The sequence below is a fragment of the Oreochromis aureus genome, linkage group 18 (assembly GCF_013358895.1).
Source record: "Oreochromis aureus strain Israel breed Guangdong linkage group 18, ZZ_aureus, whole genome shotgun sequence".
Taxonomy (NCBI): Eukaryota; Metazoa; Chordata; class Actinopteri; order Cichliformes; family Cichlidae; genus Oreochromis; species Oreochromis aureus.
In genome coordinates this window covers 1,138,330-1,165,798 of record NC_052959.1, presented here as the reverse complement: position 1 = coordinate 1,165,798, position 27,469 = coordinate 1,138,330, and the positions used below count along the sequence as shown (strand labels likewise).

Genomic DNA, 27,469 nt, shown 5'->3' with positions numbered 1-27,469 from the left:
GTGTGTGCATGCACTTGTGTGTTTTACATTATTTGGGCTACAAATGGTCAGATTTCCTCAGTGGCGAAACATTTACAAAAAACAAATAGAAAGACCAACAAACTGAGAACTCACTATTTTATGCATTTATTTGTGCCAGCACTGTACCTCCATATCTGATTGAGTGGTGATCGTTATGGAGGGTGGGGTTCAGGTCGTGCCAAACGCAAGGCTCTTACGTTTTCTGTCTTATTATACAGTGACGTCGTTGCCACAAACTACTTTAACACCCCGCAGTGCATTCGGACACAGCACTGCACCCAGCTCTTTAAATTGACGATAGTAATGGTATTTGTTTTTCTCGCTAAAAGGCGACACACTGCACTTCTCTCATTGTCAGCAGACGGAAGATACAGCGCCGATTAGAGGAGCAACAAAGGAGTGTGTATGTATGTCTTTTGTTGATTGGCTGAACCGTGACCACTCTTCCCACAGCCTGCCGCTCACGGAGCTGCGCGCAGATATATTGAGTGCACAGACTTAAGCCAGTCCAGTTTCACAGCCCGCCGCTACCCCCAAGGGCACAAGCGGACGAGGAAATCTCCGAGCGGCTTTATTTTCTGTTAAATTAAAGCAGAGGTAAGAGCGCGAATACTTTTTTTAAGTAATGCACCGGTGCTTATACTACCCTCTATAGCTACAGCTAGTAAGAAATCATAGAGAATTAGGCACATCACCTGAAGGCGCACTCCCTTTGGGGAACTTTCACAGTTTGCGTTACGTCTTTGCCACATTTTTTTTTTTTAATTTTAATTTTCACTGCTCATAAAAGGTGGCATTATATATTGTTACTAGTTCATTAAAACCAGTAGTATCAGTAGTGTATTTGGTACTCAATTGAACATTTGACTTAAAATTATTAATTTAAAAATTATTTTTTTCCTCCCTCCCCTCATTTCCGTACTTAGACCATGGCTTCCCTCGCATACAGCAGCTGCATGTGGATGATGGTTCTGGGCGTTTGTGTGTCACTTGTGGTTGGAACAGACTGCGGGAAGGAGTGTGCACTTTGCGTATACCATCTGCTGGGACAACAGTCTGGTTTCTCATCAATGGTAATGTCGCTATATATTACTTTGTTTATATTTCTTAAAAAGAGACACATGAATAATTCATAAATTGTAATCAGTGAGTTGATAGTGGCACTGTGCCGTCTGTCCACGGTCAGTCCGACTTTGTATACAAGCCATGAGTCAATTTTTCTTCTCCCCTCAAAGCAATTTAATTTTGTCATAGTTCATACAAATACATGTAAAGTGACATTTACAGTGTTCAGCAAACATATTACGACACAACTTTTTGCCTTTCCTGTTCTTTTGTACTTGATTCTTTGCCGTTCCGTTTTGTATGCTTTACACTGTTTTTTTCTTTACTAACTTAAATTTCCGTCTCTGTTTTCCTTTTTTATTTCCCTTCTCATTTCCATAGCTTTCCTTTTCACATATGTAGACTCAGTTATACCAAATTAGACGACAGTCATAACTCTAATCTCTCACGGATTTCCACCCATGTCAATTTTTCTGTATATTATGTTATTCTCGCTCCTTGATTTGATTTAGTCTTTTCCTCTTTTCATGCCTCCTTTTTCCCTTTAAATGCCACTTGCAAGATCTGTTGATGGCTATAATATTGATCTGGCATTCGAGTTCTTCAAACTGCAAATGCATTTTATCGTTTCCCTGCCTTTTCTTTCCATTTAAGACCTCGCACTCTCCATGTTTTATATTTGTAGTAATGTTAATAGTAATGCCAGACTTCCAATAAAAGATTATTGTTTTAGGTTTTTCTCAAAACTGAAATAATTCAGACGCTGATGTTTCAATTACTTTGAGTATGCAGCATGTGCAGTTACAGCCTTATGTGCTTCATGTTGAGACCCAGACAAGTTAAAATATTGAGCAGAGAATTAAAAACTCTTTATGTTTGGAACATATATTTTGCATTGTTTCATATTCAGATAGAACTACTCCATATTATATTTTACATGTTAAAGAATTTAAAATCATTTCATTAATTATCAGTGCATTTAGTGTATTTAAATTACTTCTTACTTCACTAAATGGTATCTACTGAGATCTGATTTACAGAACCTTAAATTTTGAAGAGGCAATTACACTGTTTCATATTATAACACATAACAATGTATGTGTATGTGTGCATATATATATATATATATATATAATGTACATTATTGTCTGTAGGGAAAAAGGGATAAATATGTACTAGGTGCTAATATATTCTAATATATTCCCAATTCAATTTTTCAGTCTTCAAAAGCAAATGGCACTGAAAGCTAGCTGAGGCACAAATTCTCCCTACATGCTATCGAACATTTTTTTCGAGTCAACATATTTGTGATGACTTTAAAAAGTGAAATCCAATCATACCAAGAGGTTACGTGCAGATTATCCTCACAGTGTGTAGCTCAAGGGCCCAGCAGTTGCATTTATTATGACTATGCTCCTTCGCTTGGAGTTAAATGAATTCATAATTTAAGCAGGTTTATATTAGATGTATCCGCTACACTGATAACAGGTGAGGAACAGATGAGATGTCTTGTGGGAAATGTATGTTATTGTTAAAGCGATTGCTACGACCGTGGACCTGTTGTAATGTGTTCTTGTTGATTGTTTCTCTGCACTGTTGAGTTTATGCCTTTGCTGTCTTATCATGACACAGTTTGTGTCTTTGTGTGTATGTTTGTGTCAGCCTCTCTTCAGGTTCAGTAACATTTCATTAGGTAACAGTGTCATGGTTTAATAAAGAGGGGAAATAAAACAACAGTAACAGAAGAATAAACCGTTAAGGGAAGACTGAAAAATCCTTCATTCTTATATTATTATCATTTGTATGTGACAAAAAAGTAAAACAATATCAATTTCTTTTCTATTTCAATCCCTTTAAACAAGCACAAACTGGATTAGAGAAACTTACATTTAGTGATCACAGTCTCACGTAGTTGTTATCACAAATAATATATAACATGTGCAACAAGCTCAGGCTCTAGCTTTCATTCAAAAAATAAACTGTTGCTATATATTGCCAAGAAATTCTTAGGTAACCTGTCTTCTTACCAGCTACTTTGTTCAGGGGACAGATTGTGTGATTTCCCACCAACACTCAGATTATTCAGCATGTCTCCAGCATGTCCTCAGAGCTTAGTAAACCTGCTTTGTGTTTTATGTGCTGCCCTGAGCAGAAGATGTTGCTGTTACAAAATCTTGGACTTCAGGTGGAATTTGGTGTGGATATTGCATGCTGTTCTTCTCTTAAAATGTACTTTAGTTTCTTTTCTTTTTAGAAATTTTAATTGCTTGTGCTGCCCTCTTAACCAAGAAGAGAACTTAATGGGAAACTTATGGCTAAAAACAGTACAAATAAATAAAAAATAACAAGAAAAAAAATCTTGGAACAGTTTCTAAAAGTCAATAATGGGTCTTATTATACCTCACCTTTTTAAAATACACTTTCCATAAATACATTTCTGATGTCTAGAAGTAGTCCTGGTACTTTACAAAATGAACATGTCTCATTGACACTTATATTATTAAAAAGGACAGAAAAAGAGCTGTAAGAGGTATTAGCTTTATATATAAAGGAAGACAGAAACATTTGAACAGTTGTTCATCATTATTGATAGTTTTATTGATGTTTTTGAAGAAAGATGGTTCAGCATGGACTGCTAAATGAAGCAGTCATTTATAGTGTCCAGCTCAAGCTGAAAAACTGATTCAAATGAATATTTAACTGGATAAAACAGTGAGTTGTACTTGGAAGCTATTGCATTTATGAAAGACTTGATAGCAATTTGGGTTTTTTTTTCAGACATGCTCTCCTCAGTGTGATGGTGGGTTGGACAGCCAGAAGCTGCGCCTGTGCCAGGACTTACTGCTGGAAGAGGAAGGCCACATTCCAATGGATGCTTACCCCAATGAACAGGGGGCGCAGGAAGCAGAAGGTACCCTGAACACTGATGATGAGTTTGCAAGATCACCAGAACAACAAATGTCCAAGAAGTATGGTGGCTTCATGAAACGCTATGGTGGCTTCATGTCTCGCCGCTCATCCTCTACAGAGGGCTCACTAGAGGAAACCAGAAACCAGAATGATGAAGAAAACCTTCACCTGGACATCCTAAAGATCCTTAATACAGAAATTGGGCGTAGCAATAAGGGGGTTGATCAGGGAGGTGAGGTAGTGAAGAGGTATGGAGGTTTCATGCGTCGGGCTGAAGGGGAGGTTGCGCAGGGTGACCTGCTAGAGGCAGTGTTAGGCCGAGGCCTCAAGAAACGCTACGGAGGGTTCATGAGGCGTGTGGGTAGGCCTGAGTGGCTGGTGGACAGCAAGAATGAAGGGGTGATGAAACGAGCTTCGGAGAACGGTGGTGAGCTACAGAAGAGATACGGTGGCTTCATGGACTAGGAGAGTTATGACACCCCAGTCCCTCATCCGTCCAACCTTATCAAGTAATTACCTTGTTATCAGAACTTTTTTGGTGTTTGTGTAAGTTGCCTGCCCACCTATACTGAATTAAATCTCATCTTCCTTTGCATAATGTGCTGATCTTTGGTTTGACTGGTCATGTAATGATATAAAGAAAAAATATGAACATGCACTGTTCAAATGTATACAAGCCATTATTCAATGTTTATGTTTTTCATGACAATATTATTTATTAAAAGAATATGTTAATCAACATGTGTGTGTTCACATTATAATTTCACAAAGTCAAACATGTTTGAGTTTGTGTTTGTAGGCTCAGAAAAAAATCAAGCGCTCTCCTTTAAATATGCAAATATTTGCTGCACATCAATAAAGACAAACAACTTATGACTGGCTGCTATTGTAGTTTTTATAATAGTGATAGTGTAATAAAAATAAAATATAAACACTGCAATTTATATAAAAATGACTAAGAGTATGTAAAAAGCTGTATACATGTGTTTAAAGATTTTTTATATATAAATCAAAATATAAAAGCAAGAATAGCTTATATTGTCTGTGGGTTTACCTTTCTGGATAAACTGGACTTCAACACACTGAACAAATAAATCCTTTGTCTACACTGTGTTTTCAAAAAAGGAATACGCGATAGTTTTTAAACCGTAATCCAGTCACAAACCACAGAGTAAGTGTCAGGACATTAATATCTGAGTGGGTGGCGGAAAGTGTAGTTTCACTTCACCTACCGCCTACTGGTGATGGCCAGAGGGGCCGATGGCACGATATGGCAGCCTCGCTTCTGTCAGTCTGCCCCAGGGCAGCTGTGGCTACAACTGTAGCTGCCTCCACCAGTGTGTGAATGTGAGAGTGAATGAATAGTGGAATTGTAAAAGCGCTTTGGGTGCCTAGAAAAGCGCTATATAAATGCAATCCATTATTATTCATTATTATTATTCTTACAGATGAATGGGATACATGTCTAAAACTTAAACTAACGGCCAGGATTCAACCTCAGCCAGACAGAAGGTGAATGAGTAGGCACCACTGGTGATTAGCCTGGTTTAAGAGGCTCTATATCTGAGTGTCATCAGTGTAAAAGTGTTTTTTAAAATATACACTCAAGTGTGCATCTTAATACAATGAAAATGCTTAAATACACAATGAAAACAGCATTATACCCAGATTGGAACCCTGAGGTATACCACAGGTTAAGGGGGTAGTGTTAGAAGATCAATTTCTGATAGAAAAGTAAATGCTGACAGAAAAAGAACTACTCAAATAAGACTTGTACTAGTTCAGAGAACTTTCACAAAGTCTGATACACCAGTCAAGATATGAGAAAAAATGCAGCATTAAAATCCAGTGATCGAATGTAAAGCCAGACTAAAAACTCTCACCGATTTGTCAGAAGGATTACAGCTGCTAGAAAACCACTTTCTCAAATACTTTACATAGAAAGGGGAGGGCAGATATTACTCTAAAATTTAAAGTAATGTAGTGTTGAGAGACATGGGACAGAGAGATTGAAGACCCTGCAGCTTACCTGTCAATACATGTGAGACAGGGTGAAATTGTTTAACATACGGTCTTTTATGTGAGACACAGAGTGTTAAAGCAGTCTTATCTTTGTGGGATTTTGCTAATAACTTTTATCTTTATTCTTAATCAGAGGGTTCAATCAACGTATAAGTTTAATTACTATGTTAACACTAGAATTACTGAGCCTTTTTTTCCCTGGTGCAAGTCGCTACTATTCAATTTACACGGTTTGCCGTGAGACTGGGCTTGACAGACATCTCCGAAATCATCGAAGCACTTTTGCAAAGAGGCTCCATCTTGACAAACTGAACAGATATCTGAAGATTAAATCACGACATTCTTGGCTAAAAAAATATTAAAAGTGTAGTTGGTGACACACAAACAGGGTATTTCAAAGTAAGGTTCAGTTAGTTTCCACATGTCCTTGTTGGCTCTGAGAAACACCCACTAAAACAATGGCCACCAAGTCAAAGCAATGGCTTTAACTCGATCAGCATTAACTCCGCCCACCTTCTGTACATTGGGGTTCCTCCCAGTGGATGAGAAGGCCCGTTTCCTGCACCCATGGGTTGGGTAACAGCACCTAACCGTTGTCTGCACCCATACGGTGAACAATGGTTCAGAGTACCCGTCCCCTTTGGAGTTCTTTGGTGGGCGTGCCCGAGTGCCATCCACCTGGGAAACCTGTCGTCCCACTGTGAGACCCCAACGCCCATGTGGGCAATGACAGTGAGACCTGGAGGGGTGTGACTGGAAGGAACGGCCCGCCAAATCCTAACCCGATTTGTGGTGCCCTGTCACTGGATCCCTTGCAAACCACAGCCTGCTCTTAACAAACACCATCACTGAAACATAAGGGTGTCCATAAGTGCATGTAGCACCAGGACATAGGCCGCAAACCGGCGACTGACCTTGTAATCATATCATCAGATCTTTGGCGATTGGTTCTGGACACTCAGGTGATGAGACAGGCTGAGCTAGTAGGATTTTAAAAGTGAAGCCAATACAGGAGAAATCTATATAACACCGAAATCTATATTTTTTTCTTTTTGCTTCTTAATGCATTAGCATGCAAGGGTCTAAACCGTCTGATCCAGAGATATCGTCGCTGACCTTCTGGGTCTTGCCAAATCTGCCGTGTTAGAATGAGAGCTGCTTCTGGTGGCTAATTCTTCCGTGTGGACATGGTATTTGTTTTAATTTTATGTGAGTGCCTCAGGGCTGTGTTTTAAGCCCCCTGCTGTACTCATTGTACACTTATGACTGTGTAGCCACATCAGATTCCACCTCCATTGTCAAGTTTGCTGACGACACTGTTGTTGTGGGCCTGATCTCCGACAAGATCGAGAAGGCCTACCTGGAGGAGATTAGGAACCTGGAGAACTGGTGTCAGGAGAATAATCTCCTCCTAAACGTCAGCAAAACTAAGGAGCTGATTGTGCACTTCAGTACAAAGCAGGCGAGGAATTACGAGCCTCTGATCATCTGTGGCAGTGGAGAGAGTGGACAGCTTCCGGTACCTGGGTGTCCACATCAATCAGGACCTGTCATGGTCCTGCCACATTAACACCCTGGTCAAGAAAGCCCGTCAGCATCTCTTCTTCCTCAGAAGACTTAGAGACTTCCATCTGCGGCTGAGGGTGCTTAAGAACTTTTACTCCTGCACTTGAGAGCATCCTGACGGGAAACATCTGCAACACAATACCGAGCAGGACAGACGAGATCTGTGAATGGTTTTGCATTCGGCTGAATGCATCAGTCGATCAGAGCCTCCTGACCTGCTGTCCGTCTACACTCAGTGGTGCAAGACCAAAGCCAGAAAGATCATGATGGACCTCTCCCATCCTCAGTGGCGGTCCTAGCCTGTTTGGCGCCCTGGGCGAACACCCCCTCTGGCGCCCCCCCCCCACCACACACACACACACACACACACGTATGCAAACGGCTACTAAACAGACATCATAATTCGTCATACAATGAGAACAGGACAAATCAACAATTGACACTGACTAATTAATATTATATTATTGTATATATTGTTTGGAGTTTAGTCTGTTACTGTTACTATTTTTACCATTTCTTCTTGGAGGAACTGTAACCCACATAATTAAGAAAGTATTCTGAAAGTTTTAGGATACATGACCTGCCTTTCTGGCATCGTTGTATTTTTACTCAGTTGTATATAGCATTTGTACTCTATTTTTATCTCATTGTATATTTTATTCTATTTTATTCTACTGTATATAGTATTTTATTTTATTCTATTCTGTACAGTTGTGTACTGTATTTATTCTTATTTTATTTTATTCTAATTTTTGCTTCATAACTTTTGCACTGTCCACTTCCTGCTGTGACAAAACAAATTTCCCACGTGTGGGACTAATTAAGGTTATCTTATCTTATCTTATCTTATTATCCAATGACACATCTGCTTACCTGTATCTTTCTCCTTGTAGGAGCCATAATTAAATGTATTGAATTTTAATAATCACTGGGTTTTCGTTTGTTTGGTTGCTATGGTGATGTGTAACGGGAGTCACGTGGGTGGTAGCGGTGACGTTAAGAGGGCGTTGTCAGTCTGTCATTCACTGGTTTGATTTTGACAGAGCAGGGCTGGGTAGCTGTAGTTTTTGTTGACCGCAGCACAACGAGTTTCCCCTTGTTGCATTAGAGCTGTGATGTTTTAAGAGTTTGAATCGCGAGCCGATCACATTGCTCTGTAAACTTTTCAAGCACTTTAATAAACAAGCAAGCATTTCCACCTCTCGCATTACTGCGTAAAGTTGACAGCGCGTCAGGCAAATAGGCAGGCTCAGTCCCCGGCCTCTAGCGACTGTGGAAGTCGCTACACTCCTCTTCTTTTCTCTTTTTTTTTAAACTTTAAAAACGGGTTGTGTGTGAGACTTTAAATCAACAAAATATAAAATATACATTTTAAATTGTTATTGATCCCTTTACCCCGAGTCCTAAAGTGTATATTTAGTTTTTTACTCTTAAATATTTATTGTTTGTTTCCTTGCACTGCTGTAACTGGAGCCTCGTCGTCTCGTCTCTCTATATACTGTACTGTATGTAGCGGAGATGACAATAAAGTTTACTTTGACTTCAGCAGCGAGCAGGCGCACCGAGGGCTCTCGCGCTCACTTTCCGCGTATAGAATTTTGAAAAAACATCGGTGCAAATTATAAGTCTGTATCATGATGTCTGGTGTTTTCGTGTTTGTTGGTTTGTTTTTATTTTGTTTTATTTTGCGAGTTGGTTATTAGATGCTGCTCCAGCCAGCCAGAGAATCCCCCGCCGCCCCGCCCTCTCCTCCCTGTGCCGCAAGCAGCAGGCGCACCTCGCAAACGGAGGGCGCCCTTACTCCCAGCAAATGGGCGATAGAAAACCGATCGGTGCCTATGACATTCCCAATATGCGCTGGCTGACGTCGGGGCAGCATGAGTACGAGCAATTTTTTTTTTTTTGCCGATGCCCGTGATGCCGCCCCCACCACGATGCCGCCCCGGGCAACCGCCCGTGTCGCCCGTATCTAAAACCGCTACTGCCCATCCTATTGTTGGGATGAGAGAGGTCCATCTTCTCGCTGTTGAGGTCTGGGAAGCGCTTCCGCTCCCTTAAGGCCAAAACAGAGAGAATGAGAAGGAGCTTCTTCCCCCAGGCTATTCGGGCCTTGAACCAGGTGTAGGACTGGACTCTCCCACACACATCACATTATCTCATGCACTGTTTATTTGCACACTTCTTATAATTTATAAAAAAAAATTTCATAATTTCTTTCGTAAATTGTTATTTGCACATTCTTTTTACTGCAGATTCTTTTTAAAATGTGTAAATTTTGTAGTAACCTGTAAATCTGTAAATCGTACTGTCATTTAATGGTCGGGCATTGCACAGCAATGAGCATTTCACCACATGTCGTACTGTGTATGGTTGTGTGTGAGACAAATAAAATTTTAATTTAATATTGAGAGGACTCTGACATGTGACATATGACAAATTAACTTAAAACTATTTACATCCCCCAAAGCATGTATTGACCTATCCAATTCCCACATGGGCTCTTCTAGGATCACCCCTTGTCACCACTTGTCTGAGGGTCTAAATCCCCTTTCCCTCAATCCCAACAGTTATGCAATCGTTCTTTTTTCTCAGTTTGTTTTAACTTTCCAAAAGATCCCTTGCAAACCACAGCCTGCTCTTAAATGAGAAATGTAGTTTGAGTAGTGAAAATGTCTGCTTTAACATTTGATTTTTATACCTGTAATGTAGCACAGAGTGACAGTTTTGTCTGTGTGCTTTCGTATAAGCATATGATCATTATGATAAAATAACTTTTGCTAAAGAGACTGAAAACTCTGAAAGTGCTTTTATACTCCCAACAAATTAACGCTATCATCTGTGATAGTTCACATGAATTTCTCATTCGTCTTCTTGGACACCGACACTACACTGTAAAAAAGAAAATGTTGAGAAAACGTAAAATTTCAAGGCAACATGATGCAAGAGATTTTTGAGTTTTCTCAACTTTTGCCAACTGTTGTTGACTCAACTAAGATTTACAAGTTCTGCCAACTTGGATCTTCTTGTTCACCTAATTAGGATAATCCTGGAAGTCTAACGAAGAAATTCTGGTTTCAATGCCATGTATTTCTGCCTTCACCAAACACAGATATTCTTGTTGAGTAATCATACAATTCTTACTCCAGTGAGTTGAAAATTTACCTATATAAACAAAGGAAAATGTATATTGTTATTATACTTGAAAAAACACTTAATAAATAGATATAGAATAAAACAAAGCACAATTCAATGTTATCTAAAAGCTTATTTATTTTGTTCAACAGTCTTTTCAGTACATTTCAGAATGTCATGGGTAGTAGGGTAAATTTCTGTTAAAAAAAAAACAAAAAGAAAGAAAAGAAAAGAAATAACAAACAAACAAAAACATGTTGCCAGTTTCTTTTGGGTGCTTTGAGCACCCCAGCAGAGACGTTAAAATTCCAGAGTCCAGAACCAAAAAAGAAAAGTGTCCAGCAACTTAATAATTCATGCACACACACCCTGACCGTCTTGTAAAAGCTGAACATAACTATTGCACATTAAATAGGGTAGTGCCACAAACGATTGCCTATGCACCCAGACATTGACATTTTACACAGGCTTACTATGATGAACTATGGAAGTTAAAAGGTATTAGAAATGTTACCATCAATGAAGAGGAAACTAACACTATAACAAATCTTTTAAAATACTACAAGACAAATTTTCACCATATATTCTCAACAATACAGATTCATCTGACTAAAATTTACATTTCGAATAATGATTTATCCACTTCACCTTCATATTGTCCAACCAGGCCAAAATAAGATGGCCTGAATTGCTTCAAAGGTAAAACTCATCTGCTTTGGATAATCAATGTTGAGGGCATACAGAAGGCCAAAGAGGTGTGCCAGGGCAGTAGAGATCTGGAATGTTATGTAGCACAATGTCCCCTTCCAACACAACTGCATGTTCTCGCACAGACGTATCAGCATCGTCATCTTGTAGGATGGTGAGGATGGCAACCGATGCACCGTTCAACACTGGTTCCAAAATGTCAGTGTCCTGAAGAAAAGTAAAATATGAATTATTGAAAGCTAAGAAAAACTAAAGACAAAACAAATTTCTAAAGATTTTAACTTTAACCTCTATACCATGCTGGTCGTTTGACCCATGGAGGTTTTAAGAAGAAAAAGCTTATTTTCTTTTAATTAATGCCACCTTGTGAGTTTTGTACAAAAATATTTTCTGCTATGGAACAACCACTAACAATGCCCAGCTGCTGCTCAGCAGAAAAAAAGGAGTGAGTTATGACAACTGCAATCCCCACTATAAAATTATCTGGACTGCACTGAGAAAGTGTACATTTCCATTTTGGATAAACTCATCCTTTAAAAACATCTCATAGCAAGTTAGTCTTACTTGCATTACTTTTTTGTACTTACTAAGCACTTCAGGAAAACCTCTGTTGCATCTTCTCTTGAGGAAAATGGGCAGGCCTCTCAGTGCCCGTTGGACACAGTGTTGGATGTCTAAAGAGTATTCAGTGGAAAACAAGAATTTCAATTAGTGAAGTAACATGGTGTACTATACACAATGCAAAATCAGAACTCTCATAGTAATGAGAGCACAGGTCAGACCCAGCAACACGCAAAACGTACACCCCCCCCCAAAAAAACCAACAACACCACCATGTTAACAATTTTACTTTCGTTTTACAAATTAAATAAAATACTGCCAAATAAGAACAAAGCAATGACTCATGACATTCATTTTTACTGACATATCCACTGATGTGTTTTATTTGAAGCCAACATCTTTTTCAGTTTCTGTTAAGAGAAAAGTATACTCTCTTCTGAAAATGTCAGATAAAGGAGCACTTCACTCACCTGTTCATCAAGTTTATCCAGGAGGTCTTCCATCTCCTCACCAAGAGCTCCCTTCTTAGACCAGTACAGTTTCAGCAGGCCAGGCACAAATTTGTCAAGGGATGCATTGAAGGTCCCCAGGAGGTCTTTGCTTGTGATCCGATGAAATTTTCAGATATCTAAACAATACATTCACCAAAATATTGTCATTTATTCAGCACAGAAAATTCCTGGGTAGCTGTCTTGGACAGTCTGCACCATGTTATATGCCTGACTGTGTCATCAACAGCAAAACCTACCTACTTCAAAAATCTCTCATGAATACGTCTTTTGCACAGGAATAGAAACACCCCCCACAAAACCCAGTATCAATATGAAAATACATATTATGTTCTAAGTTGCACCAAAATCTGTGACCAATCAGATTCTGTGACCTGCCTTAGTATTCTTTCCCTAACAATCTCAGACTATAGAAGTCCTATTTCTAGCACAAAAAAAAAAAAATACATGCTAAGTCAAAATTATGAGATTGCCTTTCTGTTTCACAATTTCGATTTAGCATGGGGACTCTTGTACTGGCAGAAATGTTCAGGGTAAGGATTTCAATATAACACTGGCAAGGGCCTTGACTGGAGTGGTAGCACAAGATAATAAAGTTGGCCAATGCATTACCCCAGCAAATACCGTACTACTTCAATATAAGTATAAATCATGCCCCATTTGAATAATAATTAAATTATAAATAAATTAGGACAGTCTTACCTCCTCAGAGGAAAACAGCGCAGGTCATCTCTCCTGGACCTCAGATACCATAGGCTGACACTCCACGACCTCTCTCCGCCTGAGAGAAAATGTTTGCAATAATGAAACATTTCAATATAATGTAGAAAAAAAAACGAGAAAAAAAAAAAAGTTACGGATCGGACTCCCCGATCCTTACTGCGCATGTGCAAAGTCGGACCATACAGATCGCGTCTACCCGTGGAATTGTACATAAAATCAATACTCCACCAACAAAAAGGCTCTCAAAACAATACAATACTTTTCCACAGCTTTGAAGGATGGGTCAGGTGTATCCTTCGTGGCCCACCCTATGCCAGAATTCATAGCGCGGCCCAGCCGATTCTAGTTTCAAACAATGGTGGCAGCCACTTAGTTTTAATATTACTCTTATTACTCTTTCTGGGTCACAAAGTAAACTTTTAAGGTATTTTCAGGCGAGAATGTAGCTGTGTAAATTTCAAATATCTGCTCAGTTTATTAAGACAACACATTTTTGCAAAAATGCTTCTACGTTTTCGGAGACGTCTGTTACCACCAGCTTCGATAGCTAGCTGGGATTCAAAACTCGCTAGAGCAGCGAGAACAGCGAACTCCTGGCATATCATTTTCAACCCCCAGCGGTCCTTCGCTAGCTTAAACATGATATATAAGTCCCTTAGATGACTTAAATATGTTATTGTTTGGCTTTTTTTCAGTGCTTTACTCGTTCCACCCTCCTGGGTCCTCAGGAGGATGCAGCCTAGCGCTTGTAGAAAATCCTAATAACAGATGTCGTTAGCTTACCTGCTAGGGCAAATGGCCGGCAGCTCCCGCACCTGTCCAAAAAATGGTCAAATAATACACTCCAACTTCAGACCAGGTAAAATCCGTAATGGTCGAAAAATTGTAATTTTCATCCAATTTTGGCCACGTTTGTTCAAAGTTTCTTAGCAGGTTTTCAGTTCAGAACACATCGACAAACCACTATCACACAGTCTGCTCAGACTCGTTTGGTCTAGTTCAAACTTATTCAGACCACGATGTGTGCCAGTCACCCACGGGGTTTCCACGGTTCCCAACTCAACTCAAAAAATCTACTCAAAAGTTGATAATCTTTGTTATGCTCGCTAGAAAATCTTAGTTAGGACAACAATGGAAGAAATTTGTTGGGCAGACAAGCTATTTTAGGTTGTAAATGGAAAGTTTTATTTCTAAGTCAGTTTAATTTGAAAACTTTACTCAAATCAACAATTACTAGTTATCGTTTTTACAGTGTATGTGTGTGCACAGTTTCAACTCAATCCACTGCATAATTCTGGAGAAATTAAAAGGACTTATCTGGTCAAATTCAACATGCTCAACATCACATAAAAAATTAACTGAAAATCATCTGTGATTGTTGACATGAAATTGGCAATTGAATACTCTTAAACTGAAGTGTGAAGAGTAGATCCACTCGGGGGATGGCAGGACCGGCTGCGTTGTTTTCCAGGTGAAGAAAGTCATAATAATACTTGTTTTTGTTGTGGTATAAAACTGTATTGCCCTGCCTATGGGGTCATCCTTTTTGTGAAGCAGACCGTTGGTTCGCACTGAGGTTCAGTGTGCTGTAACTTGTTATTTTAACTGCTGAAATGAAGTGTTTTAAGAGATCAGAAATGGTTGGCCATAAAGCTTGCACTAGAGTAATGGAGGCACTGGCTGGAGGGGAGGGAACAGCCAATGGTCATCTGGACTGACCATTGGCTGTCAATGGTCAAGAACTCGAGTACCTCCCAGCTGCAAAGCGTCTCAACTCCCATCAGGCCGGGTGGGCTCTGTACTTTATCAGATTCAATTTAACCAGCACTAACAGACCCGGTTCCCAGAATGTGAAGCCTTTCCCTCACGTGGGAAATCTAGTCACTGTTCAGGGATGGGCAGCGGGAGGAGCCAGACCCTGGGACCGGTCCACCAAATTGGCTATACATACCCTCTGCAGTTCGCAGCAAGGTAATTCAGCTGCTCCTTGGTAAGAACTGCACAGTGTCATTTATGCAACACTTGTTTTGGTGGCGCAAGACATCCAGGACTTTGTCTCTGCTCAGCTCAGTGCTGTTTTCCAACTCCCCTCCTGCTGGACTCCTTAGGCCCCTTCCTATTCCAACGAGGCCCTGGTCTCACATTGCACTGGACTTCATCACTGGACTGCCTCCTTCTTCAGATAATACCGCCATACTCACCGTTGTGGACTGGTTCTCTATAGTTGTACACTTCATTCCTCTGCCAAAGTTACCCAAAGCCTTAGAGATGGCGAAGGTGTTAACTGATCATGTGTTTCACCTGCATGGCATTCCCCCAGGACATAGTGTCCGATCGGGGTCCCAAGTTTACTTCTCGGGTTTGGAGGGAGTTTTGTTTTGTGCTGGGAGCCCAAGTGAGTCTTTCCTTAGGGTTTCATCCCCAAACCTACGGCCAAAGAAAGGGCCAACCAGGAGTTGGAGGCTGCTCTCCACTGTGTGGCTTCGTCAAACCAGTCTCACTGGAGTTCACAGCTTGAATGGGTAGAATGTGCTTGGTCCAGCATCACCTTTGCCGCTGTCGACACCTGTGGAGGTCTACCCAGGCTCTCCTCAGGACCAGTGAGCAAAACAAACAGCTGGCTGACCGTTACAGGCTGACCTCCTCCGTATACACAGGTCAGAAAGAGTGGTTGTCTACTAAAAATGTCCAAAAAGCTCGCTCCTCGCTTTATTGGACATTTTAACATTGTGACTACGATTAATTGAATGACTGCTCGGTTTAACTTACCATGAAATATGAAGATCTATAACATCTTTATCTCTCCCAGCTGAAGCCAGTCCAGTCCAGTCCGTTGTGTTATTTCACTGTAAATAAACCCTTTGTCTTCAACTGAGGAAGTCCTGCGTTTGGGTCCTGCTTTTGCCTACCTGACACTACTATGAGACGACTTGGCTTGAGTTACAGCTACATTTACCAGAGGATCACAGTACCCATGCAATATACACAAGAGAGAATGGTTTGTTTTCAGAGATTTATTAGTTAATGCCATACTATTTTGATATAATTTTAAAATGAAATATTTGTCAGTTAAATGTAGATGCCCATGTAATGACTGTATTAACCTCATGAAACCTGAGGTCGGGTTTAGGATATATTTGTTGCTTCTCCAAGATTTTTCAGATTGGTAATACCTGATAAGTAGAAAAAGTAAGAATTATCTTTGACCATGTTTTTTGTATTTATTTATTTATAAATGCTTGGACTGGCCAAGATGAAAAGGATTAGAAATGAGTACATCAGAGGGACAGACCAGGTTTGAAAGTTAGAGAGGTGAGGCTAAAACAGTTTGTACATGTGCATAGAGGGATGGTAGATATATTGGACAGAGGAGGATGAAGATGGAGCTACCATCACCACCGTGTCTCCATATGAGGACAGTGGGTCTTAAGAGGTTAAGAAAAACAAATGTTGAACGACTTCCTATCTTTCCCCCTTTTTTTGGTGGGTCAGCTGTGCAACTGTAGAGTTGCTTTTTGTGTATATGAAACCAGTGCTTGTACTATCTGAAACTATCGGCTTTGGCCTGCTACACCGGACAATTCTCTTACAGCCTTTTTAGTAGCTCTCCTTGAGCTGTTTCACCATCTCTCGTTAGAGTGCCAGGTCTCTGGTTTTGCAGCTCTTTACGGTGGAAACACTGTCTGACTTTTCTGTCATTTAAAACTGTTTTTTAAAATCAACAATTTCCGACCAGATATCTTAACAATATAAGAAATTAGTATTTCTGTTTTGCAGCTATATCACGGATTGATATAAATGAGTGTTTCTGTTAGAATATCCAAAAGATCATAGTTGTCTTCATTCATTTACAACAATTTTTCTGTTGTAAAGCTTCAAAAGAGCAGGTTAATATCTCAGGAGTTCATCAAGCAATTGAGGACACGAGTGTCATTCCAAAGTGCAACATGATGCAAATCATATAATTTAACAGCTTCTGACACATTTCTGTATATAAACGTTTCAGGCTGAACAGCCCTTATGTGCAATTATTAGCAAGCAGAATGTTGACACTGGATCATATTTTCAATTCAATTCAAATCAATGTTATTTACACAGCGCCAAATCACAACAACAGTCTCCTCAAGGAGCTTTATATTGTAAGGTAGATCCTACAATAATACATACAGAGAAAAACCCAACAATCATATGACCCCCTATGAGCAAGCACTTTGGCGACAGTAGGAAGGAAAAACTCCCTTTTAACAGGAAGAAACCTCCGGCAGAACCAGGCTCAGGGAGGGGCGGGGCCATCTGCTGTGATTGGTTGAGGTGAAAAAAATGGAAGACAGGATAAAGACATGCTGTGGAAGAGAGACAGAGATTAATAACAGATATGATTCGATGCAGAGAGGTCTATTAACACATAGTGAGTGAAGAAGAAACACCCAGTGCATCATGGGAATCCCCCAGCAGCCTACACCTATTGCAGCATAACTAAGGGAGGATTCAGGGTCACCTGGTCCAGCCCTAACTATATGCTTTAGCAAAAAGGAAAGTTTGAAGCCTAAAAGTAGAGATAGTGTCTGTCTCCTGAATCCAAACTATTTTGATTACAAAGATTTCAGGGGAACATTTAATTTTCTTAATCACTTCTTGAATTCTGTTACTTTCACATTTGTGATCAATAAACTCCTCTTGTGCACTGAAGTGCACATGTAAAATTTATATATAAGATTAGATAAAAACAAAATACACAATACTAAATAATTCAAATCAAACAACAAAAGTCTCTTAACGAAAAACATACCCACTCACACCAGAGTGAGTTAATCATCTCTGGAAATCATTGGAATTGTTTCTGGCAAAATACATTTATATTTAACAATTGGTTCAGGATTTAATGAATTGACATTACATTATTCAAACTAAAATTGATTTGAATTGGGAAATCGACTTTTTAAACCCAACCCTACTCCTAAATAACTGAGAATGACATACTACACAAACAAAGCTGCTCCAAGCTGGTCAAGAAGATAAGATAAGATAAGATAAGATAAGATAACCTTAATTAGTCCCACACGTGGGAAATTTGTTTTGTCACAGCAGGAAGTGGACAGTGCAAAAGTTATGAAGCAAAAATTAGAATAAAATAAAATAAGAATAAATACAGTACACAACTGTACAGAATAGAATAAAATAAAATACTATATACAGTAGAATAAAATAGAATAAAATATACAATAAGATAAAAATAGAATACAAATGCTATATACAACTGAGTAAAAAATACAACGATGCCAGAAAAGATTATTGCACATTAGTGTTATTGCACATGTGTGTGTTTGATCAGTTAAAGTCTTTGTTGTGGAGTCTGACAGCAGTGGGGAGGAAAGACCTGCGAAATCTCTCCGTCCCACACCGTGGGTGCCGCAGTCTCCCACTGAAGGAGCTGCTCAGTGCTGTCACAGTCTCATGCATGGGGTGGGAGATGTTGTCCAACAGGGATGACAGCTTAGCCACCATTCTCCTGTCACTCACCACCTCCACTGGGTCCAGAGGGCATCCTAGAACAGAGCTGGCCCTTCGGATCAGCCTGTTCAGTCTCTTCCTGTCCCCAGCAGAGATGCTGCCGCCCAGCAGACCACACCGTAAAAGATGGCTGAGGCCACCACAGAGTCATAGAAGGTCTTCAGGGTGGGCCCTCCACTCCAAACGACCTGAGTCTCCGCAGCAGGTACAGCCTGCTCTGCCCTTTCCTGTAGAGGGCGTCTGAGTTATGAGTCCAGTCCAGTTTGCTGTTCAGATGACCACCAAGGTACCTGTAGCTGTCCACAGCCTCGATGTCCATACCTTGGATGTTCAGTGGTTGCAGTGGAGGATGTTTGTGCCTGCGGAAGTCTACCACCAGCTCCTTGGTTTTACTGGCATTGATCTGGAGGTAGTTCAGCTGGCACCAGTCCACAAAGTCCTGAGTCAGTCCTCTGTACTCCTTGTCGTCCCCATCAGTGATGAGGCCGACTATTGCAGAGTCATCAGAGAACTTCTGCAGGAAGCACTGGGTGGAGTTGTGGGAGAAGTCTGCAGTGTAGATGGTGAAGAGGAACGGAGCCAGAACCGTTCCCCTGTGGGGCCCCTGTACTGCAGGCGACCCTGTCCGACACACAGCCCTGAGTCCTCACATACTGTGGTTGGTCGGTGAGGTAGTCCAGAATCCAGGTAGTGAGGTGATGGTCCACTCCAGAGTTCTCCAGCTTGTCCTTCAGAACCGAGGGAAGAATAGTGTTGAAGGCACTGGAGAAATCAAAGAACATGATTCTCACAGTGCTCCCAGCGGTCTCCAGGTGAGCAAGGGAATGATGTAGGAGGTGAATGATGGCATCATCCGCTCCAATGCCAGGCTGGTAGGCAAACTGAAGTGGGTCCAGTGATGAGCTCACAAGGCGCGAAGCTGAGCCAGGACCAGCCGCCCAGGGTCTTCATCAGGTGGGATGTCAGAGCCACCGGCCTGTAGCTGTTGAGGTCCTTGGGGCGTGAAGTCTTTGGCACTGGAACAACACAGGAGGTTTTCCAGAGCTGTGGGACTCTTCCCAGCCTCAGGCTCAGGTTGAAGAGGTGCTCCATCACCCCACACAGTTGGTCCGCGCAGGACCTGACGACCCTCGAGCTGATGCCATCTGGACCCGCTGCCTTCTTGGCTTTAATCCTCCTCTGTTCCCTCCTAGCCTGGGTGGTTGAGAGAGACAGGCTGGAGCCTTGTGTTGAGTGTGTATTGGATGCTGTTGTTGGGGTGGGAGGGTGAGCAGGGTGAATAGAGGAGGTGTGAAGTGTCAGAGGGTGGAACAGCAGCCGTGGGGTGGGTGAGTCTGCAGCCGATGTTGGAGATTGCCTCATGGCTGAATCAAATCTGTTGAAGAAATGATTCAGTTCATTTGCCCACCTCACATCCCTCCCAGGCAGAGAGTTCTGATGTTTGTGGCCTGAGATGGTTCTGAGGCCTCTCCAGACTTCACCAACGTTGTTTTGCTGAAGCTGGTTCTCCATCTTTTGCCTGTAGCTGTCCTTCCCATTCCTTATCAGTCCCCTCAGCTCTCTCTGCACCCTTTTCAACTCCTCTTTGTCTTTGGATTTGAAGGCCCTCCTCTTCTGCTTGAGGACAGCTTTAATTTCTGGGGTAATCCAGGGTTTGTTGTTGGAGAAACACCGTACAGTCCTGGTAGGTACGGTGTTATCCACACAGAAATTAATATAGTCAGTAATGCATGTAGTAAGGCTGTCGATGTCCTCTCCGTGGTCGTCACAGATCACCTCCCACACAGTGGACTCAAAACAATCCTTAAGAGCCTCCTCGCTCTCCTCCGACCATCTCTGCACTGTGCGGGTGGCTGGTGGCTCCCTGCGCACTAAGGGCTCATACACAGGGACAAGGTGCACCAGGTTATGATCAGATCTGCCCAGGGAGGAGAGGTGATGAACTGTATGCCTCTTCTGCATTGGCATACAGTAAGTCCAGTGTTTTATTGTCTCTGGTTGGGCAGGTCACATACTGGGTGAAGGTGGGCAGTGTGGAGTCCAGTGAGGCATGATTAAAGTCCCCTGATATTATGAGAAGGGCTCTCGATATTATGAGAAGGGCTCTCTCGAAGAAGGCTCACCAGCGCCTCTTTTTCTTGAGGACTCTGACGAAAGACTCTGACGAAGAACCACCTGTCCTCAGACATCCTGGTGAACTTCTATTGCTGCACCATCGAGACCATCCTGGCCAATGGTATAACAGTCTGGTACGGGAGCTGCTCTGCCAGAAGGTGTCGCAGAGGGTCATGGAAACTGCCCAATGCATCGCCGGAACACCACTTCCTGCCATACAAAACATCTACAGGAAGAGGTGTCTGAAAAGGGCTGGGAAAATCATCAAAGACCCCAGTCACCCAGCACACGGACTCTTCACCCTCCTGCCCTCTGGGAGGCGCTACAGGAGCCTCCGGACTAAGACCACCAGGTACCGGAACAGCTTCTTCCCCACAGCTGTCAGACTCCTGAACTCTGCCTCCTGACACCTCACCCACATTAAACTCATGGACTGAACACACACACCCACAACCACCTACACACACACACACACATAATGGACAACTGTACCCTCAAACACACAATAATAACATGGACTGAACCACCACTCACAACCACTAGCACTTTATATAGCCTCTGTAGGAATTATCCACATATCTCACTTATCTTAACTGCACTACTGTAAATGCTGTATAGACAATCATTCTGTACAGTACAATAATTATAGTTTTATAACTGTTTATTAATACTCGCAATTGTATATCTACAATCTGTATAGTTTTCAGATTTTTTAACCATATGTATAACCTGTTCATAGCCTGTACACTCACTACAGCCTGTACATATTTATAGTTATAGTATATTCATAACATACCTTCATACCGTGTACATTGTAACATATCTATAATAGATCCATATTCTGTAATATATCTATATTATTGCCAAAGCACTTTCTGGATGGATGCAAACTGCATTTCGTTGCCTTGTCCTTGTGACGTGTGCAATGACAATAAAGTTGAATTCTATTCTATTCTATTCTAAAAGTTGTTTCTGTGGAGAAGTGATGTGAAATTCACATTATGCCCCCACTCAAAAAACGATTATATACTATATTAGATTATAAATTTAGGTTTACTTAATACTCCTATGTCAACAGTTTCCACCAAACTCAGTTATGTTAGATATACTTTACTTCAAATGAAAAAACTGACTGAATGTGCAACCAACATAACTGTATTAATTCAAACTATATCTAGTCATCTTAGCTTCAACTAAGAAGTCATTGTTCAGCTACCTTTTGGAGGGCCAGGAGTAACAAAATGAATTAATTCAATACGCCATTAAATTATTAATTAAATGGTTCATTAATTAATTAAAATGTGAATTAATTCAATACATATTTAATTTCTTTTATATTGAAAAACATAAACACTCACATTGCCGGTAGGTTAATGCAATGCCAGCTGTTTAATTCACAGCAGCTTCTGCAGTAACCATGGTAACCGCAGACACTAAGCAGCTGGATCGATGGGAAGTATCTGGGAAGTATCTCTCATGTGTCTTTGAAAGTAAAAATCAGTCGTTCATCAGCGTGCAGCTAGTTTTACAGCTTGGTCCTGCTGAAAAACTGCCAAATACATGGCTGCAAACCATCTGACACATTTAATGGTGAATCAGGACACAGGAACTGTAATTGCTGACCTCATATTGAATGTGTACAGAGACTGAGCCCATGTGTGACGTTTGTTTTTATATCTAATCTAATCTAATCTAATCTAATCTAATTATATCTAATCTTTCACATGTGACACCGTTGCTATCTCAGTTACACTGGCTTCTTATTGAATTCAGAGTCCATTTTAAGATCCTGGTTTTGACTTTTAGAGCTTTGCATTGACAAGCACCAGCTTACATCTCTGATCTTCTACAGCCCCATGTCCCAGCAGGTCCCTGAGATCATGTGATCAGGGCCTACTTACTACACAACACACTAAGATGAGAACTAAGGGAGACAGAGCTTTTGCCACTGTGCCCCCCAGACTGTGGAACAGTCAAAACTCACCTTTTTAAAATTGCTTTGGGTTCATTTTTGCCTGTTTTATGTTGTCTGTTTTATCTTTATATATCTTTTATTGTTATCCTATGTTCAGCACTTTGTGATTGTGTCTAGAAAGATGCTATATAAATAAAATTTTACTTACTAATCTTTGTTCTCAAACTTTTAAACAGCAGCGAGTCTGTAGCTGAGAGAATACAAACTCAAACAGTCGGAGCAGGTTTGATCGTTTCTTTTCAAAATCAGCTGGAAGCACCAAGTTTTCGCTCAGTGAAAACGTGGTTTATTTACAGCATGTTTTAAGTGTTTAAAATGGGGGAATGATGGGGAATGTGTTTTAAATGAGCTAAAATCACAGAGCATCGCATTGTCATGGGAACGTGCGTGTATTAATTTGGTGATTTATTAAATGTATAAATGTTATTATAATTTATTCTTATCTGCTGCTGAGTCTCTTACGCTGATGGAAATGCAGATAACACAGAACACAGATCACAAACACCTGTTCAACCAATCACATTCATTCCACTCTGATCTGACAAACTGAAGCATTCATCTCTTTTACAGCAGTGTTGTGTTTGACTGCTGTATTTTTATGTTCTTCATACTGCAGATTTCACATCTCTGGAATAGTTGGCACTAATAAGGATGGTTTCTGTAACAGAACATGGATATGACCTGTGAATTAGATTCATAGATGACTGTTAGATTAGTTTGATGCTGCCAACACTTTTATGTGACCGCACTGGGAAATCCTGGGTGAACTTAGAGAGCTGATAACCGGCTTCATGTGATCGTTTATCCTGGTCCCAGTGGTCAATGAATCCAGATAACAGAAAGATATCCTGGATATGCTGACCTCACTTCGTGGTGTACAGGGCTCTCAGACAGCAGCTGGCCTGCCTGTTTAATCTCATGATTATTATTCACAATAAAAATATTAATCGAACATCCAGAAGTCTGTATGTGTTTCATCGTGTCTAACAAGCCTGGCACAGTTAAACCTAACAATTACTACATGATGGAAACACCAAGCACGAGTGCTTATGAGGTGAGCGGATCAATTACACGCTTTGCCGTGAGACTGGGCTGAACAGACATCTCAGAAATCATCGAAGCACTTTTGCAAAGAGGCTCCATCTTGACAAACTGAACAGATATCTGAAGATTAAATCACGACATTCTTGGCTAAAAAAATATTAAAAGTGTAGTTGGTGACACACAAACAGGGTATTTCAAAGTAAGGTTCAGTTAGTTTCCACATGTCCTTGTTGGCTCTGAGAAACACCCACTAAAACAATGGCCACCAAGTCAAAGCAATGGCTTTAACTCGATCAGCATTAACTCCGCCCACCTTCTGTACATTGGGGTTCCTCCCAGTGGATGAGAAGGCCCGTTTCCTGCACCCATGGGTTGGGTAACAGCACCTAACCGTTGTCTGCACCCATACGGTGAACAATGGTTCAGAGTACCCGTCCCTTTGGAGTTCTTTGGTGGGCGTGCCCGAGTGCCATCCACCTGGGAAACCTGTCGTCCCACTGTGAGACCCCAACGCCCATGTGGGCAATGACAGTGAGACCTGGAGGGTGTGACTGGAAGGAACGGCCCGCCAAATCCTAACCCGATTTGTGGTGCCCTGTCACTGGATCCCTTGCAAACCACAGCCTGCTCTTAACAAACACCATCACTGAAACATAAGGGTGTCATAAGTGCATGTAGCACCAGGACATAGGCCGCAAACCGGCGACTGACCTTGTAATCATATCATCAGATCTTTGGCGATTGGTTCTGGACACTCAGGTGATGAGACAGGCTGAGCTAGTAGGATTTTAAAAGTGAAGCCAATACAGGAGAAATCTATATAACACCGAAATCTATATTTTTTCTTTTTGCTTCTTAATGCATTAGCATGCAAGGGTCTAAACCGTCTGATCCAGAGATATCGTCGCTGACCTTCTGGGTCTTGCCAAATCTGCCGTGTTAGAATGAGAGCTGCTTCTGGTGGCTAATTCTTCTGTGTGGACATGGTATTTGTTTTAATTTTATGTGAGTGCCTCAGGGCTGTGTTTTAAGCCCCCTGCTGTACTCATTGTACACTTATGACTGTGTAGCCACATCAGATTCCACCTCCATTGTCAAGTTTGCTGACGACACTGTTGTTGTGGGCCTGATCTCCGACAAGATCGAGAAGGCCTACCTGGAGGAGATTAGGAACCTGGAGAACTGGTGTCAGGAGAATAATCTCCTCCTAAACGTCAGCAAAACTAAGGAGCTGATTGTGCACTTCAGTACAAAGCAGGCGAGGAATTACGAGCCTCTGATCATCTGTGGCAGTGGAGAGAGTGGACAGCTTCCGGTACCTGGGTGTCCACATCAATCAGGACCTGTCATGGTCCTGCCACATTAACACCCTGGTCAAGAAAGCCCGTCAGCATCTCTTCTTCCTCAGAAGACTTAGAGACTTCCATCTGCGGCTGAGGGTGCTTAAGAACTTTTACTCCTGCACTTGAGAGCATCCTGACGGGAAACATCTGCAACACAATACCGAGCAGGACAGACGAGATCTGTGAATAGTTTTGCATTCGGCTGAATGCATCAGTCGATCAGAGCCTCCTGACCTGCTGTCCGTCTACACTCAGTGGTGCAAGACCAAAGCCAGAAAGATCATGATGGACCTCTCCCATCCTATTGTTGGGATGAGAGAGGTCCATCTTCTCGCTGTTGAGGTCTGGGAAGCGCTTCCGCTCCCTTAAGGCCAAAACAGAGAGAATGAGAAGGAGCTTCTTCCCCCAGGCTATTCGGGCCTTGAACCAGGTGTAGGACTGGACTCTCCCACACACATCACATTATCTCATGCACTGTTTATTTGCACACTTCTTATAATTTATATTTTTTTTTTTCATAATTTCTTTCGTAAATTGTTATTTGCACATTCTTTTTACTGCAGATTCTTTTTAAAATGTGTAAATTTTGTAGTAACCTGTAAATCTGTAAATCGTACTGTCATTTAATGGTCGGGCATTGCACAGCAATTTCACCACATGTCGTACTGTGTATGGTTGTGTGTGAGACAAATAAAATTTTAATTTAATATTGAGAGGACTCTGACATGTGACATATGACAAATTAACTTAAAACTATTTACATCCCCCAAAGCATGTATTGACCTATCCAATTCCCACATGGGCTCTTCTAGGATCACCCCTTGTCACCACTTGTCTGAGGGTCTAAATCCCCTTTCCCTCAATCCCAACAGTTATGCAATCGTTCTTTTTTCTCAGTTTGTTTTAACTTTCCAAAAAAAAAAAAAACCAACAAAATATCCTCAGCTTCATGATGAAAACACAGTTCTGCATTTCTCCTGCTGGGAGAAGGATATACAACATTTGGAGAACTGTTATACTGAACTTTGGATTTGTGTAGGTTCCCATAGCTACTGACTGCAAAAACTACATCATCCTGTCAGCATGTTTTTAGTGGCTGAGGCTATGTGCTGGTAATATTACTGCTGACACACTTCCAACAGAGCAGCTACAATAATAATAAAGAAAAAATAGTTTTTAACAGAAAAGCAGAAAAGCACCATCACGTCATCTTCATCATCCTGGTAGATGGGAGCATATTTTCATCAAGAATGTCCCTGTAAATGTTTCCATTCATCCTTCCTTCAGTTATGTGAGGCATACCAATACTGTATGCTGAAAAACAGCCCACATCATGATGTTCACCACCTCCAAACATCGCTGTTATAATGGTGTTTAGCAGTGATATGCTTTTGACCTTCAAAAGTGTATCACAGCTTCCAAAAGTTCAACTTTGTTGAGATGGAAGGAATTCATCCGACCAGAAAATATTCTCCTTTATTTTAAAGGGTTGTCAAAATGTTGTTCAGCAAACTTTAAGCATGCTTCCACGTGGTTTTTTTCTTGCATGGTAGGCATGCATACCAGTTATGGCGGTTGATTGCATTGAAACAACTGTACCTGCTGATCCCAGGTCTTTCTGTAGCTCTCCACAAGTGGTCCTTGGCTCTTGTACAACTATTCTGATAATTCTTTTCACTGTTCTGCTTGAAATCTTGCGGGGAACACCTGGTTGTGACCCGATTTATGGTAAAATAATGTTCTTTGCACTTCTAGATTATTAGTTTAGAAATTCTTCTATAACCAGTGTCATCGGTACTTTTCGCAGCAATACGGCCACAAGCGTGTTGCAGAAGCTCTTTGGTTTTACCCATGAGATGTTTGTGTGACACCTTGGTAATGAGACATCATTTTACAGGCTTTATCAGTTGGGACTGAACCAGCTGATATGAATTTGCACTATGTGACAGCATTGCTTTCTAGTGACTTATGGATCTGCTTTACCTGCTGTTTAGTGTTTAACAGCAGGTAAAGTAAGTAAACACACACACACACACACACACACACACACTCTTCTATATACTTTAGGTGTAACAACTGAATATTGGAATTAGGCTGTTGCCTTCCTATGAGCTCAACAGTCACCTTTTGAACCATGTTTTAAAGGCACGGAAGTGCTCTAAGCATGTAGCATGTGGCTAATTAGATGCTGTATGCATAACAGTAAGCACACTTACTCCAAGTCCCATGATGCATCTGGGCAGAAAACAGGCGTGGCTCGTTGG

General features: G+C 41.2%; 1 protein-coding gene and 1 long non-coding RNA gene across 2 annotated transcripts; one reads left to right on the top strand and one right to left on the bottom strand.

The window, feature by feature from the left end:
- Window positions 1-204: 204 nt before the first annotated feature.
- On the top strand, window positions 205-4,735 carry LOC116333992 (proenkephalin-A-like). The gene is made up of 3 exons (XM_031757281.2): window positions 205-618; window positions 948-1,094; window positions 3,865-4,735. Exons 2-3 carry the CDS (start codon window positions 951-953, stop codon window positions 4,459-4,461), a joined length of 741 nt encoding a protein of 246 aa, XP_031613141.1. The 5' UTR covers window positions 205-618; window positions 948-950; the 3' UTR covers window positions 4,462-4,735.
- Window positions 4,736-11,492: 6,757 nt separating this feature from the next.
- On the bottom strand, window positions 11,493-14,234 carry LOC120434468. Its single transcript, XR_005609107.1, has 5 exons — window positions 14,001-14,234; window positions 13,197-13,275; window positions 12,456-12,613; window positions 12,012-12,098; window positions 11,493-11,631 (listed from the first exon to the last, which is right to left on the bottom strand). It is a non-coding gene; the product is annotated as an uncharacterized LOC120434468 (long non-coding RNA).
- Window positions 14,235-27,469: the final 13,235 nt, after the last annotated feature.

Excerpts from the sequence above, each read along its gene's own strand:
- LOC116333992 (XM_031757281.2), top strand. The coding sequence starts at position 951 with ATGGCTTCCCTCGCATACAGCAGCTGCATGTGGATGATGGTTCTGGGC. Across the intron at positions 1,095-3,864 it reads AGTCTGGTTTCTCATCAATG|ACATGCTCTCCTCAGTGTGA; the intron begins GTAATGTCGCTA and ends TTTTTTTTTCAG.